This window comes from Ciconia boyciana, chromosome 8, assembly GCF_034638445.1.
Source record: "Ciconia boyciana chromosome 8, ASM3463844v1, whole genome shotgun sequence".
NCBI classification, from domain to species: Eukaryota; Metazoa; Chordata; class Aves; order Ciconiiformes; family Ciconiidae; genus Ciconia; species Ciconia boyciana.
Window position 1 is genome coordinate 22,484,741 of NC_132941.1, and position 13,886 is coordinate 22,498,626.

At 48.5% G+C, this 13,886-nt stretch overlaps 1 protein-coding gene across 4 annotated transcripts in view; it reads left to right on the forward strand.

Moving 5' to 3' along the window:
- Positions 1-3,421: 3,421 nt before the first annotated feature.
- Positions 3,422-13,886, forward strand: part of SEMA7A (semaphorin 7A (JohnMiltonHagen blood group)) — a 34,774-nt gene continuing 24,309 nt past the window's right edge. For 3 of the 4 annotated variants that reach the window (XM_072870276.1, XM_072870277.1, XM_072870278.1), the window contains exon 1: positions 11,279-11,456. In XM_072870276.1, the coding sequence (XP_072726377.1) occupies positions 11,345-11,456 (112 nt within the window). In that variant the 5' untranslated portion in view covers positions 11,279-11,344. Of the gene's footprint in view, positions 3,474-4,552; positions 4,687-6,151; positions 6,262-11,278; positions 11,457-13,886 lie in introns of those variants that run through there. The other variant, XM_072870279.1, reaches the window with a different exon arrangement.

The following is a 13,886-nucleotide window of genomic DNA, read 5'->3' on the forward strand; positions in this document are numbered from 1 at the left end:
CTCCGATTGTACCATTGAGATTAACAAGGCATGAAAATGGGAGCTGGTTTGCCTGAAATGCCACCATGCGTTAGTAGGGAAGCTAAAAGCAGAAAATGCTTTCCTACCTTTGGGCTGCCTGTGCTCCCCTCTAATTCCTCTCCAAGTGCTAGGATCGCTTGCTGATACGATCTCAGCTATCACCCAGCAAATGCTGGATTGTTCTCTCCAGGGTAGCCTGTTGACTGATAGGCTTTAATCCTGTCTAGAGAATTAAGTCTCTCAGGAGGGAGGGACTGTTTTTATTTTTCAATATGTAGGAGATAAGATGTGATGGACATAAACCAGCTTTTCTGACTTGATACCCCCTTGCGGGTTACTGCCCTCATTACCTGCTTTGGAAACCCAGTCCAAATGATGGCTGTGATTTTGTGTGTGGAAACTGATTAATTTGTTCTCATCCCTGGTGCCTTCAGTCTTTCCTTTGCTGGGGGAGTGGACAGCATATGCACAGCATCCTCCCTCCCTTCCCCACTGTGCAGACGAGCCCTGCTGTCAGCCCTCAATCCTCCCAGGCTAACTGAGGATTAGCTGTATTGCAGATGCTGCTGCCCAAAGCTGGAAAGTATTTGCAGGCTCTCACAGACCTGCTCAGGGCTAGCAGGACTTGCTTTGGGACCAGGGTGACTAATTTGCTTTGCTGTACCATGTAAATTCTCAGCTTAGGCCAGCTTGGGGTTATTGGTGTCCCAGAATAGTATTTCTTTTCTGTCCTGACCTTGCTCTTATGATTTGATCACTTTGTTGACCCGCATTTTGTATTAAGTAGTTTATTCTGTTATAATGGCTATTTCTGCTTCTCCCTGTGTCCCCAGATAATTGAGAATTGCCTGGATGTTTTGTATGGAAAGCACTTTTTTCCGATTTCTTTCACAAATTGTGTTACTTGGCTTGGAGTACCACATCAGACATATTCTCTGTCTGAACTGGCTATAGCAGAGAGGAACTTGGCACCGATGTTCACGACGCAACTGATGCGTGCACTTCGCTTCCCTCATCTCGCCTGCCTTTGGCTGCCGAGAATAGACGTGCTCAGCAACCAGGCAAATTTAGAGATGCAGGGATGGGAAGAGAGGCTCTGCCTGGCACCTGCAGGGCTGGTGATGGAGGAGGAAGGGAAACTTTGCTGCAGGAGCTCTTGTAGGAGAGCGGAAGCTCACAGTTCCTCAGAACTGGCTCTGCAGCAGCCAGGTGAGCACTGCTTTCCCACATGCTCTAATGGCCGAGTGCCTCCTGCTTCTGAGCTTTGAGATGAAAGCAATGCTGGCAGCTACCTCTCTGTGCAGAGAAAGCTCAGCCAGCACAGCCTCTGCCAAGAGGGAGAAACTGGCCGGGGGAGGCTGCAGGAGGAACATGCTTGTTTGGAGAGGCCCTTTGCCTGGGGTTAGCAGCCTAAATGTGGCTTATGGGGATGTAGCATGAGGTCTCTTGTCCGAGCCAGTTGTCCTGACTTCTGCAGTCACTAGAGGAGCCAATATCCCAAGAGAAATACTGAACAAAACTGGAATGACTCTGGGAGATGCTGATATCCATTGCTTGCTGAGAAAGCAGCTAAGTCCAGGCCCTAACTTGTGAGTGGCTAAGCACAACAGATTCTGCTCTTTGGGGGCAAACTGAAATGTGCTATCTCCCACCTGCCTGTTCCCTGTGGTCCATCCTTGGTGCCACTGCCCTGACACGTTCCCCTCCTCTTTGCTACTTCCATGCTTGGGTTAGAGGTGCATCCGTTCTTGTTGGGTCTCAGCTTATCTGTATCCTGCCTGTGTGCCCAACCTCCACCACGCTCTGTTCGCCAGCCAAGCATCTGTGGCCTGACTGCCTCACCAGCACTGCTGCAGGAGCAGACTGGGAGGTGCTTGGCTGACCCTTTGGAAGAGGTGGAGGTCAGACCACGGTTCCCCAACGTAAGTGCTTTCAGTAGGGACTTTCTGGTTCTGACATCAAAGAGGAATTTTTGGTTCAGTTCCTTCTTTGCCTGTAGTGGAGCTGACAAGGGAAGCAGTAACAGTGGGTGTTTTCAGTAGTAATGGTAGCAGCTGTTTGTACTCCTGTGTTTTCGGTAATCTTGTTATTTGTTCTAGTGCTTGACCGTCAATGCTGGCGCATTGTGGACACCTGCAGGGTTGGCAGTTTGGCTGGGATCTAGGCTCTTCACCAATGTGCTCTACTTTGGCCGCCTTGATGGCTTTTTCACTGTTTCCACCTTGTCTCTTTCTGCCTAAGACAGTCCTGAGCTTACTGTCTCCATGAGGAGCAAAGTGGTGTTGTGTGGGGGGGTAATTTTCCAGCAAAAGGGTGAAATTGAGATAGAGCAGAATCTCCCAGGCTTCACATCCCTGATGGCTTTTGCAGTACCTCAGCCTGGGTGACTGCCCACCTCTGTCTTCCTCTGCTTTCACAATGATGCTGGAGCCTTCCCATGTGTGAAGTGAACGCAACTGGCAAAATCTATCCCAGGTGCAGTCGTTGATGTTTGAGGTATTAATTGTTTATGTGCAGATGCAGTCTCTCTGGTGTTGGGCGTGCTTGGGTGGTTGTTGGATCAGATTATAAACTGCCAAAATTTTCAAGCTCTTCAGCCCTGATTTCTGACTTCAAATGACTGTTGTTGGAGAGATTTCCCCTCATCCTCCCGTATGTCTCCAGTATTTCAGAATAAATGTTTCTTCCTTGGTCCCCCAGCCAAACAGAGGCTCTGAGTGTCCCCTGCTTGCAGGACCCTGGCAGAGGAACCAATTCCCTGCCTGGGCAAGGCACCAGAGCACCTTAAATCAGTGTTGCTGTTTTGCCCAGCTCCATCCACAAACAAATGTTCAGGAGCCAGAGGACTAACTATTGCAATGCCCCTGCTCATCATGGACATCCGTACTGAGCTGAGGGAACATCGTTCTTTTCTCCCCAGCACAGTGTGGGGCTACACACCTTGGCCCCCCAGCTCCTCTCTGGCACATTAATTCAGAAGATTGGTAAAGGTGACTTTCTCCAGTGCTCCAGGATGCAGCGGCTCAGCGTCTTCATAGAGACTTGCTAGGGCAGGAGTAAGCTTGGGCAGCCTGGCAGGATATATCCATGTCATGAACGGCAGCAGGGAACTTGTCTGGCAGAGCCCTTGCCCATTGGCTTGCTTCTTTGCAAAGGACTCGGTGCTTTCCTGGCTGCTTTCAGCTTTGTTCTTGTTTGTGGGGAATGCCAAAGTGTCAGGAAACACGTAATTTTTAGTTGTTTTTCTTAAGTTAGCTTTGTGCCTGTTCAGTAAGCTGAATGGTCTCACCGTGGGGGAGAGGGTAGTGCCAGAGCAAAGGGAAGATGGGGCAGTAGGACCTGGTGGAGTTTCCTTGGCAATAACGAAATATTGGTCTTACTCTTTCTCAGGCAAACTTTTGAGGAAGGAGGAAAGAGTTTTCCTGATGCTGGGACAACTGATCAGGAATAAGGTGAGATCAGGGCAGGTGATACAGCACAGCTTCCCAGCAGCCTGTGTCCCGTGGGACTCAGTCCCTTTCCTAGCACGAACAACACTTTTCTTTAGAAGTGATGAAAGGGGAGCTCTGTGACTTTAGTCATCAAAGCATCCTCTTAAGGAACTGTGCTTTGCACAGCTAAGAGTCTCCATGATGCTAACTGGAGAACAGCACAATAAAACAGTGCGTTTTTAAGGCAACTGACTCTATTTTAACTTGGTGAAAGCAGAAATGTACTGAAAATGTCACACCATGAAAATATTTCTATTTCCTAATATTTTCTTCTATATTTATAGTATTCTAATATTTATAAATCACAGTGTTTATGAATAATCCTTTGATTTATAGTAGTGCATGTAGTTCTAGTTCACCTTACAAGGATGCTTGAGTTTAAGAGTATGGTAAGCAAAAGGAAAGTTCAGAGGGAAGAAGAAAAACATCCCCTGATTATATCCTTTGAAGTCAAGACAATGGCTGAGCCACTGGCTTTGAACATGAAGCTTCCTGGCTCTAGTCCTCTTGAATTGAGCTTGGGAACTTTGAACAAGACAAAAGAACAACCCCAGCGCTCTTAAGGTGAGACCAGGGGATTTTGGGGAGCATTTCTGACCACACAGTTTCTCTAGCTGACTTCTGGGTGTTCCAGGCTGCCAGCACGCAGAATCGTTGTCCGAGAATCACTTTGAGACTTTTTTTTTCCCTACCACTGAAATAAATACCTTGCTGATTTAAGAGCATGGTCCACTTGTTCAGCAGGGTGTGCTAGTTTAGGTGTTGCGCTTGAGGGAAAAGCTGGAGAGCTGTGGAGTTCCACTCCAGGGGTGATAAAAGCATCAGATGGGTTATGCAAGATCAGAGCCAGAGTCCCCTGTCTTCCTGCAGAGGCCAACAGATGCTGCAGAAAAACTTTAAGAACAAGAGAAAGATCCATCTCTAATAGATTTTTTTTTTTTTCCCCAGCATCCAGTGATCTGAGGCTTAGGGACTTTTAGAGCTAGAAATGGGGTGTTAATAGTTAACAGCCCCCATGTGACTTTTTTCTTTGAACACAGGTAAACTTGCAGCCTCCATGCCGCCCTGCAGCAAGGAGACCTGCAGTTAGCCACAGATTCAAAGTCTGTGACCCACAAGAGTGTTCAGCAGCTGGAAGGAGGAGATGAGGTGCAGCCGTGGGACTGTGGCACAGGTAACTTCTGGGATGTCACACTCTAAAGGGGCACTGGTGGTCCCAGTAAAGCTCTGAGGTTTAATTTTTGGGTGCCTGGGACTGCTGTGGCCACTGAAGCAGCAACAGGTGACAAGGATAGCTAGGGGAGTCGGGCAGTCAGGTAGAAAATTGTCACTTAATCTCACTAAAGCAGGAAGGGTTGCTAATGACAGCAGAGCTCTGTAATCCCCCAGCAACACTCAGCGTGCTGCCCTGACATCCCACAGAGCAGACTCCAAACTGTTTATCTTTGCGTTAATTGGATTGTTTGTGTACGGCCCCATTCCAGGGAAGGGAAGGGAAGGAGTGCTGACCGTCCTGTCTCCGGAGGATTCCTTCCTGAGGTGTAGCTCCCTGGTGTTAAATGCTTTGATCACAAAGGATCCTCAGTTACGCACAACTTAATAATCCCGTGGATCCTGCCAGCTGGTGTCTGGTCACGCAAGTTCATGTCCATTTATTTTTCCTCCACCTAATTTTTTATTCTTTTCCTCCCCTCCCAAAAGTCTGTGACCTGGTGCTCATGGCTTCCTGCAATCACTTTTCCGAATGAGCCATGTGGGGGCTATCTGCACACATAATAACCAGGAAGCAGGTCACAGGCATGAAGCCTGTACAAGGAAGGGCAGATGAGAGGCAGGAAGAAAGAAGAGAGCTCTTCCTTGCCCAGGCCAGTGTCCCTTTCAAGAGTTTTGACAGGTCACAGGGAAAAATAAGTCAAACGGGTCCAGCACTTGATGGGATCCTGAGCTGTTTCCACTCTCCTGGTGGAAGAGATGGCAGGCTTCCCATGTCTGATGGAAAGAGAAACTGGTGCATCTGTGGTGCTGAGCCTTCGTGTCACCAGGCAGGCTCTGAATTTAGAGCCAAGGACAGTGATGAACTGCAGACACTTACCTTCTGCGTCATTTGGCCCAGGGTTGGCTAGCAGGGGCCAAAATAGGAAGAAGGAGCCGGAGGTAGACCACTTCTTAGATGTCTCTCCCTTCCTGGCGAGACAGATATCACTGCTGGAATTATTTGAACACTACGAAGTGACCTTTGTATCTTTAAAATAGTTTACTTTCCTGAGCAGCCTCCACTTAATCTTATGTGCCTTGCCAGCTGGTAAGAGATTCTGTTGGCATTTTTCCCAGCAGCAGTTTGAAGTGGTTTTCTGGGGACCAGGTAAGTTGCTTTGATTCCCCAGAGAAAAATGTGGACTTAAATTCCAACCCATATTATTGCAGGGGATGGGAGAGTAGATTGTGGAGAGTGAACCTTGTGTGTTACCAGGAGGAATTTGTGTGTTTAATGGAGCTGTTAAAGGGGGCATATAAAACCTTATATGGGATGGTGGGTGCTGGACCCTTCTTAGGACTATTCAGAGCAGTTGGCAGATGTGGGAAACAGTACTGCTGAGGAGGCTGCTTTGCCCACTGCTGAAACGTAGCACTTCCCACAGGAGAGCGTGATAGCTGCTGTGCAGCACGTGGCGATGCTGCCCTGAAATCCAGGCCCTGCCAGGAAGCAGAGGAGCACAGCGGTCAAGAAAAGAAACACCAGGAGTTTCAGGTAAGGAAAACACAGTCTGGCCTGCTGGACCCTCGTAGGAAGACAGAGCTGACACGCTGTGCAGCATTAATATATCAATGTGCAGCTCTCGTGGTGGGAATGCGGCAGATCAATCTCAACAAAGCAACTTGCTTCTGTCCTTTCTGTTTTAACTTTCTTTTAATTGGGAAGGGCTCTGCATTGGGTTTTATTTACTCTGCCTAAAGCCTTTGGCATCCCTGTCTGAGGGGTACGCATGCTTTTGGCAGTCTGTCACCAATGCGCATCTGTTTTACCTCCTTTCCTGTTCTGTTAAGTGAGTTCTCACTGCGTCACTATTGACAGTGCTGCTTGTTAATGTGACGAGCATCCAGGTGAAACACATTTGCCAACCAAATGGGTGTTTGCAATGGAAAGGGTGAGGGGTGGTTTGGGGTCATCTAGATGAGCTGAGTTTGTGGCTAGTCCTAGGGCAGGACCTCTCCAAGCTACTGGGATCAGTGAATAGTGTCATGAAGCCCTCATCTGGGAGGTCCTGCCTGGGGTGAGCCCCAGGGGTTTCCTCAGCAGAGGGGAAAGCACAGAAGAAGGGGAGTCCCAGCTAGTGGTTTTGTGTTGCTCTCCAAGGAGTTAAGTACAAGATGGCTATAGCACAGGTTTCCTTTGGCAAATTAAAGGGGTTGATTTACTAGAAAAAGATGTCCTGGGAAACATGGTTCCTACTCCCCTTCCCTGATTCATTTTTAAAACCCTGGGAGTGGCATTTAGCACATGGGGGCTTCTGACCCCTTTGGTGACATTTCCTGGGGCAGTAGATTTACTGTGCTGTCCTTCAGCATCATGGCAGAACTGAGAGGGGGAGGTATACCAACTGATCAGCCCCCCCAGACTCAGTCCAGCTTAAAGAGCTGATGGAGATGAGCTTGCATGAAAACAGCATGTCTGGAGAGGCTGAAGGGTTGACAGCCATTGCAGGGCTGTGGCTTTAGGAGGGGATGGTTTAGGCTGCGGCAGCTGTCTGGAAGGAATGTGAGTTGGAGGGGAGGATCTGTGTGTTCAAAGCAGAATGCAGCAGCTTGCTGATAAATGATCCGCGTTGCTTCCTTCCCACCTTACTTTAGTCCTCAGATGAGGACTAAAAGATCTGTTGGTCAGTGCCAAAAGAAACAGTGAGTGGAATTTCACTTTTTTCCTCTCAAAGTCCATGCTTTTAAGTCTACTTGCTCCCAAAGGCAAAATGCAAAGGATAAGAAATAGAAGCTCTGGTCTTCCAAAGCTCTACAGTGGTCATTTACACTTGTGTCCCAGCCTCACGGGACATCAGTCCATCCTGCAGCAGGGTCCCTGCACAGGCAGGGCTTAACACACAATTTCCCATGCTCTGTGTCAAAGCATGCAGTCTCCCAATCTCATCTTGGGAGGGACTGTGGAAACACATGCACATGTGTGGCATGATGGACCTGGTGAACATCCTTGGCCCTTTGTGCCATGTTCAGAAAGGTCCCTCTTTGTACTGTTCTGAAGCTGCCATGGCTGATAACAGCCAGAGATTGAGATGCGCTTGTCAGGTTTCTGGAAGAGATGGCACAACAGAGAAAAGATCTTGCCTGGCTTTCGCAGGGGTGAGAATGTTTGTGGTGTTGATATTTTTTTTTCTATGGAAGATTTGTCTGTGTTCAAACCCGTCACGCCTACTGGCTGTTTCCCAGGGTCATGTTCGAGGCTTGGGGTTAGCAGAAGGTAATTGATATGTTCTTGTGAATAAGGTTCTAACATACCTGCTCTTTCTCTAATGAAAAGATGCCAACTAAAACTGGAGGTTTCATAATAGTTAGACTGCCTGGGCCAGAAACATTCAAGCAGTCTGTCTCCTCTGCAGCGATGAATAAAACTGTTCCTCTTAAGGAAAATCTGTGCTTTATGACTTTTACAAGATACTTGGGGGAAGCTGCCTTCTGATCCATGTTGGAACCGAGTAGCATGATCTGGAAAAAACTGCACATAATTTGCACTGTGGAACTTTTGATACTTGAGTAAAGCAGAGGGAAACCTCTGCAGGAGGGGGCTGAGCGGGGAGTTCATGCCTGGAATCTGATCTCTTGTGTACGCATTTGTTGTTGGGTAGTGGAGGACATGGCATGTGGCTGAGCAGGTCCTGAGCAAACACTCACAGAAGCACTTGCCTGCTTCCAGACGGGTGCATGCCTACTTAATGCACAGCGGGGTTCTGGCTGTATTCAGGGCACCATTCTGTGTTCAGCACCCCCTGCAAACTGGTACAGGGTTGGAGCAACCTTGAAATCAGCTCTGCACTCCTCCGAAGCGTACAAGCTGGGCTGCTCCTTGATCAAATGTGTGCAGCATTGCACTGTGCTGCTTTGTATATCTCTATGGGACAGCCCTGCCCATGGGGAACTCCTGGTGGGGTTATTTTCCCAAGGCATTGCACAGTGTATGTCATGCCACTCCCTTGACCCTTTAGATCTTGCCTGTGTGTTGAAGTTGCTTTCCCAATGTTGTCCTGTGCAATGATCTGATGTTTCTGCATCTGTGGGAGTCAGGCTCACCCCAGCTGATCAGTCACGTTGCTGCCCTGAAGGAGCTTGTGGGGAGGAAAAAGGACGCTAAGGGGAGCTGTAGCTTCTGGAGGGAGCAAAGGCATTTGGGTGAAAGCTCAGCTTTAATGAAGACCATTCATTTGAAGAGTTGTAACCAGCATTTTGGGTGGGATGCTCCTATATATTTGCATGTTCCACCACTGTCACTTTTTTCTCCTCTGCTGTGGGCTCCTTTGGTGAGCTGCATGCGGAGATCTCACACAGCTTTGTATTTAATTGATACACACCAAGCTGCCTGCTGAGTCTCTTGCTTAGCAAAAGCAAAAGGTGCTACAGCATCATTCTGAATCCAGGACCACAATACAGTCATGTTCATGGGGTGGCTCAGCTCCTGGTCTAGGAGATGGAGTGGTATCATGTGTTGAAGTAGAAAGAGCCCAGAGCTGAACACTTCCAAAGTCTTGGCGGAGTTTGAAGCTGAATTTTATACACAGGAGCATTGTATTTAGCTGTAGGTGGAAAAAACCCTAAAAGCTAACCATGCAGAGTCCCCAGCTGTGTGTATTAGGGGCAAGGAAAAGGGAAAAGCAAAGGATTTACTGTTCTAAGACAGAAACTCTCCTCGTTCATCTCTGATTAGAACCCTTCTGTGTTTCCAGTTGGCAACTTCGTCAAGAGTGGGAGCTGAAAGCCAGTTTCCCAGCCCACCAGCTGCATTGTGTCATAAAAGGCAAAGCAGATAATAACCTATGCAACTCTCATAGTGTAGCCCAAATTTGGGGTGGATGCAAAATGCTAAGTCCCCGTGTTTATTAAGGAACCAGCATGGGTTGTATGGCTTAGGCTGTTGATTTACAAACGATGTTTCTTTTTCACTCCTGACTGTGTGAAAGAGCCTTAATGAATTAGATGTTTTTCAGCAAGCCTTCTCTGCAAGAAAACAAGTGATAACAGGGTTTAGCACCTCTGGGAGCAATGGGGCTGGTGGAGAAATACAGCTGCCTCTGGGGGGGAATGGGCAGTTGTTTTGAGGTGAGCAGCAATACAAAATGGTTCAAGACTGGGAATCACCATGTCCAAAAGTGAAAAACCAGAGATGATCTGTGTGTTATCTTACTGTAATTACCCAAGCAGATATTTGGTTAAAGAGAAAGATGAAACCTGATGCTTAGAGTTGGTGGGAAATTCCTGTGGGTCCTTAAAATACACCATTAGCTGGCTCATTAATTTTTTGCTTCCTCCAAAACACCCCCCTTGCCCTCCCACTGTTCATCTCCTTTAGGAGCAGAGCAGTCCTGGGCCTAGCTTCAATACCAACTTTAAAGAGCGCAGCTGCGTCTCTCATTCTGGTGAGTTCCCTGTGGGGCTCTCCTATTCTGGTCACGTCCGACCTCTCTTTCCTTGCATGTAATGTCCTGCTCTTCTCATTAACAAACCTCACAGCACTTCACAAAGACCGTCAGCCCTTCCTGGCATCCCGATGGGGAATCAGGAGGATGGGGAAGTTTGGCAAAGCAAAGTGACTTTGCAAAGGTTGTGCCACAGCCCTGGGGCAGGCCAGCCCCCCCCCCCCCCCCCGCCGCCAGTGTGCTCAGCATCCCGTCCTTTTGGAGAACATGAACATCACAAAAGTTAGGGCAGGATCTTAGGGAAGGGAGTATTTCTTCACCCCAGCTCCCAGAGGATTTTCCACATGCACTCCGAGATGTCATTCACTGCCACACTCACACCCGCATGCTCACAAGCACCATGATGCGAGTTCGACTGGTCTGGTGAAGAGGTGTGGGACACAGCTGAGTCGTCATCGTGTCTCTGGTATTTGTCTCATAGTCTTCCTGACTTGTGGTGAAGAAAGAATTTTTGGGCAGTGTTTTATTTTGCTAGGAGTGGCCCTTTGCTATTATCTAATGGTAGCACTAGCAGTAAGAGAGCTGGCACACAAGATATGCTGCAGCCTCGCTGCATCCTCCTGATCGTAGAGCAGGGTCTTCTATTAGCGAGCTGTTCCTGCTGCCACGTTATCTGAGCACGGCTTTCTGGCCTCGACACATCCCTCTATTTAAGCAACTGGGAGCGGCATCCTTTGTTATTGGTCTCTGCACCCTTGGTCTGCTGTTGCTTCTTGTGTGTTCTTAACACACACATTTTCATTCTTATTTCATTTGTATCAATCTTAATATTTGTTTTACAAGTCTCTGATAAGTTGACTGCAAGGCTTGGGTCAGCTGCAGCTTTTCTCAGGAGCCTGAAGGTGAATGAAGCCATCAGACCCCCACCTTCCCCTTAAAGAAGGATGGGAAAAAAAAGAAAGAAGGACCAAAAACCCCAGCAAAGCCTGCAGGCACCAACTGCTGAAGATCAGGTGCTAAATGAAAAGAGTCACTTTGGATTTTTTTTTGAGGTTTGCTTCCTAGTAAGTTAAATGTAGTCCCGCCCTCTGTTTCAGTCATTGGCTGCCCTGGATGCTGCCCACTCTTTTGTATAACGCAAGGAATGCAGCTGTCAGCCTCACAAGCTCATGATCTCTGCTTGCTGAATAAGTAGAAATGGGCAGGAGGTCGCCCGTTGCCCTCTTCGTGGCCCTGTGGGCCAGCCAGCTGGGCATGTGGGCAGCGGGGCGCTCCAAGGTGAACCCCAGGATCATCACAGCTCCGCAAGGTAAGTCCCAGGCTGCGGTCGGTTGCAACCTTGAGATGCAGCAGCAGCAGCAGTGTCTGCAGCTGACAGCTACTCCCTGTGCTGTGTATTTTCTACCTATGTCTTGTCTTTTGAGAAGAGTTGGTCTTTTTTTATTTCTTTTGTCTCTTCAGGGAGACTTGGCTCTCATTAAAATGAGTGAAAATGCCTGTGAACTCAGGAAGGGGCTTCTGGCTTCCTTGATTGCTTTTAATTGAATTTTTAGATGCCTGTTCTTGCTAAATCCCTTCCTTTATATATTCTAAAAACATTTTCCTACAACCTGGGTATATTAAAGGCTGTTGAAAAGCCCTGAAACAGACACAGTAACCATTTCCTCTAACTTGCAGGGAGGAATGGAGAAGTGTATTTGCATAATACAGTTAATTTTGTTATTCATCTGGTGTACTTACCCTGTTAGCTGCAAATGAGTTCTGTGAGTAAATATTTGCAGAAGATCTCTATTCTCTGAGAAAATATATACGTCTGAAATGGCACACAAGGACTTATAATCAGATCCAACCTTAGCAGAAACTGAACAAAGAAATGTTTTCAAGGAGCAAGCTTAGAGTACGGCCCAAGCTTCATATGTTGAAAAGAGCAGACTAACGTTTACTGGTTTTATCATGTGTCTTCCAAGCTTTTTGATTAGTACCCTCCAGGGAGGCTTTAACAAAAGACCCCGTCTTGTCCCCGGCGGTTCTGATGTTTGGCTAAGCCGGCGCGTTCAGCTGAGCTGCGGATCTCATGCTGCTCTGCAGTACAACAGCTCCTCTGTGTTCCCTATTCGCTGACAACTTCAGAGGACATGAATTTCCCGTGGTTTATTCTGCACCATCTGTTATTCTTCTGCCATTATTTATTATGTCCTTCTTCAGGCCCATCCCTGCCTGCGGATGAAGGGCCAGGAGCAGAGTGAAGGGCGGTGGGTGCGTGGCTCGGAGGTGGCCTCTGCCCGTCGCACAAAAGGGAGAGACACTGGCAGGGAGGGCAGCAAAAGGTTGCTTCTAGTATTGCGTCATTTCTTCTATTCACTGGGAAAAGAAGTGCCTCAGAAAACGGGATGCAAGAGGGGGAAAAGGTGCGGAGCCCAGGACTCAGCAGAGGATGGGAGTCACGTATTTCTCCATAGACGTTTCCCCTGTACCTCTTGGGGGGATGGGAGGGGGGAATTACAGGGGTCTGGTGTGTTTAGAAATGCCTGTCCTGGAGTAAAACTGTGCTGAGGGGGATGAGCAAGCTTGGGTGGTTGATTTCCACCTGTCTCTGTGGGCTGTTTGGCATGCACATGCAGTATGGTCATTTGGCCTTTCCCTGCATCTGTGTCAGATGGTGGCTTTCCCAGCATTGAACACAGCAAGGATCTGTCACTGAGAAACACCAAAGACAATTAGTGTTAGGACACTTCCCTGAAAGGGGATCAGCTTATGCTTATCACTGTTTCTCTCTTTTTTTTTTTTGTGTGAGAACTTAGCTGGGACACAGGTTGACAGGGATTTCAGTTAGGGAGGTATCAGAGGTAGCTGTGTGGCACGCTCATTAAGAGTCACTTATGTGTCCTATTTAACAGATTGTATTTTGCTTGGCATAACCTCTACCCATTAGGAAGTGGGTCTGTGGGTTAAGAGGAGTGTGGAGAGGGGGCTCTGGAGGAGGGTGAAGAAATGGGACAGGGGCCAAGGGGACGTGGTCGGCGGCAGGGAGCCCTCTAACTGCCCCAATGCTCCAGACACAGTGAAAGGCAAGTGCAGCATCTTTAGTAAAACCTGCAGGTCAGCACACTGCTGCTGTCTGCATCCATGTATAGAGGCTCGTCCCTTGCCATGGGGGTGACGGTGTTGCAGGGCTTGGTTTGCGGCTCGAGCCCTGGTCCTGGAGGCTGGGAGTGGGATAGAGAAGAGCAGCAGTCTGGTACATTTGCATGCATGTTCGTGATGGGGCTGGGTCTGGTGTGCTGCGTTTGCTGTGGTGCAGTGCTGGCCTCAGCCCTGGGCTTTGCAGGAGCTATCAGTTCTTCACATAATTAAATTTCTTACATGCCACAGCCCATCACTAGCACCACGTATGGCAACCTCAGCAAAGACACCTAGAGACGTTGCAGCCCTGCGGGCGAAGGGAGATATTCCTGGTGCTGGCCGGAGCTCAGCGCTCTCCAGGAGGGAAGAGTACATGTGTGGGATCCTTTGTTGGGCTGCGGCACTGGAGGAGAGCAGGAAATTGGTGCTGGGCAAAGCTGCAGCTGTCCTTCCATCTCAGCCTTGGTCCCCTTGCCAGCACCCCACCAGACTGCGGGAAAGAGCCCTGGCCTCGCTGCAGGCAGCCTGAACTACTCTGCTGTTTTGCCCTGTCGTCCCTCGTTGTCCAGTTTCGTAGCAAGAAATAGGTGAGAGGACATTGTGAGCTGGAAAAAAA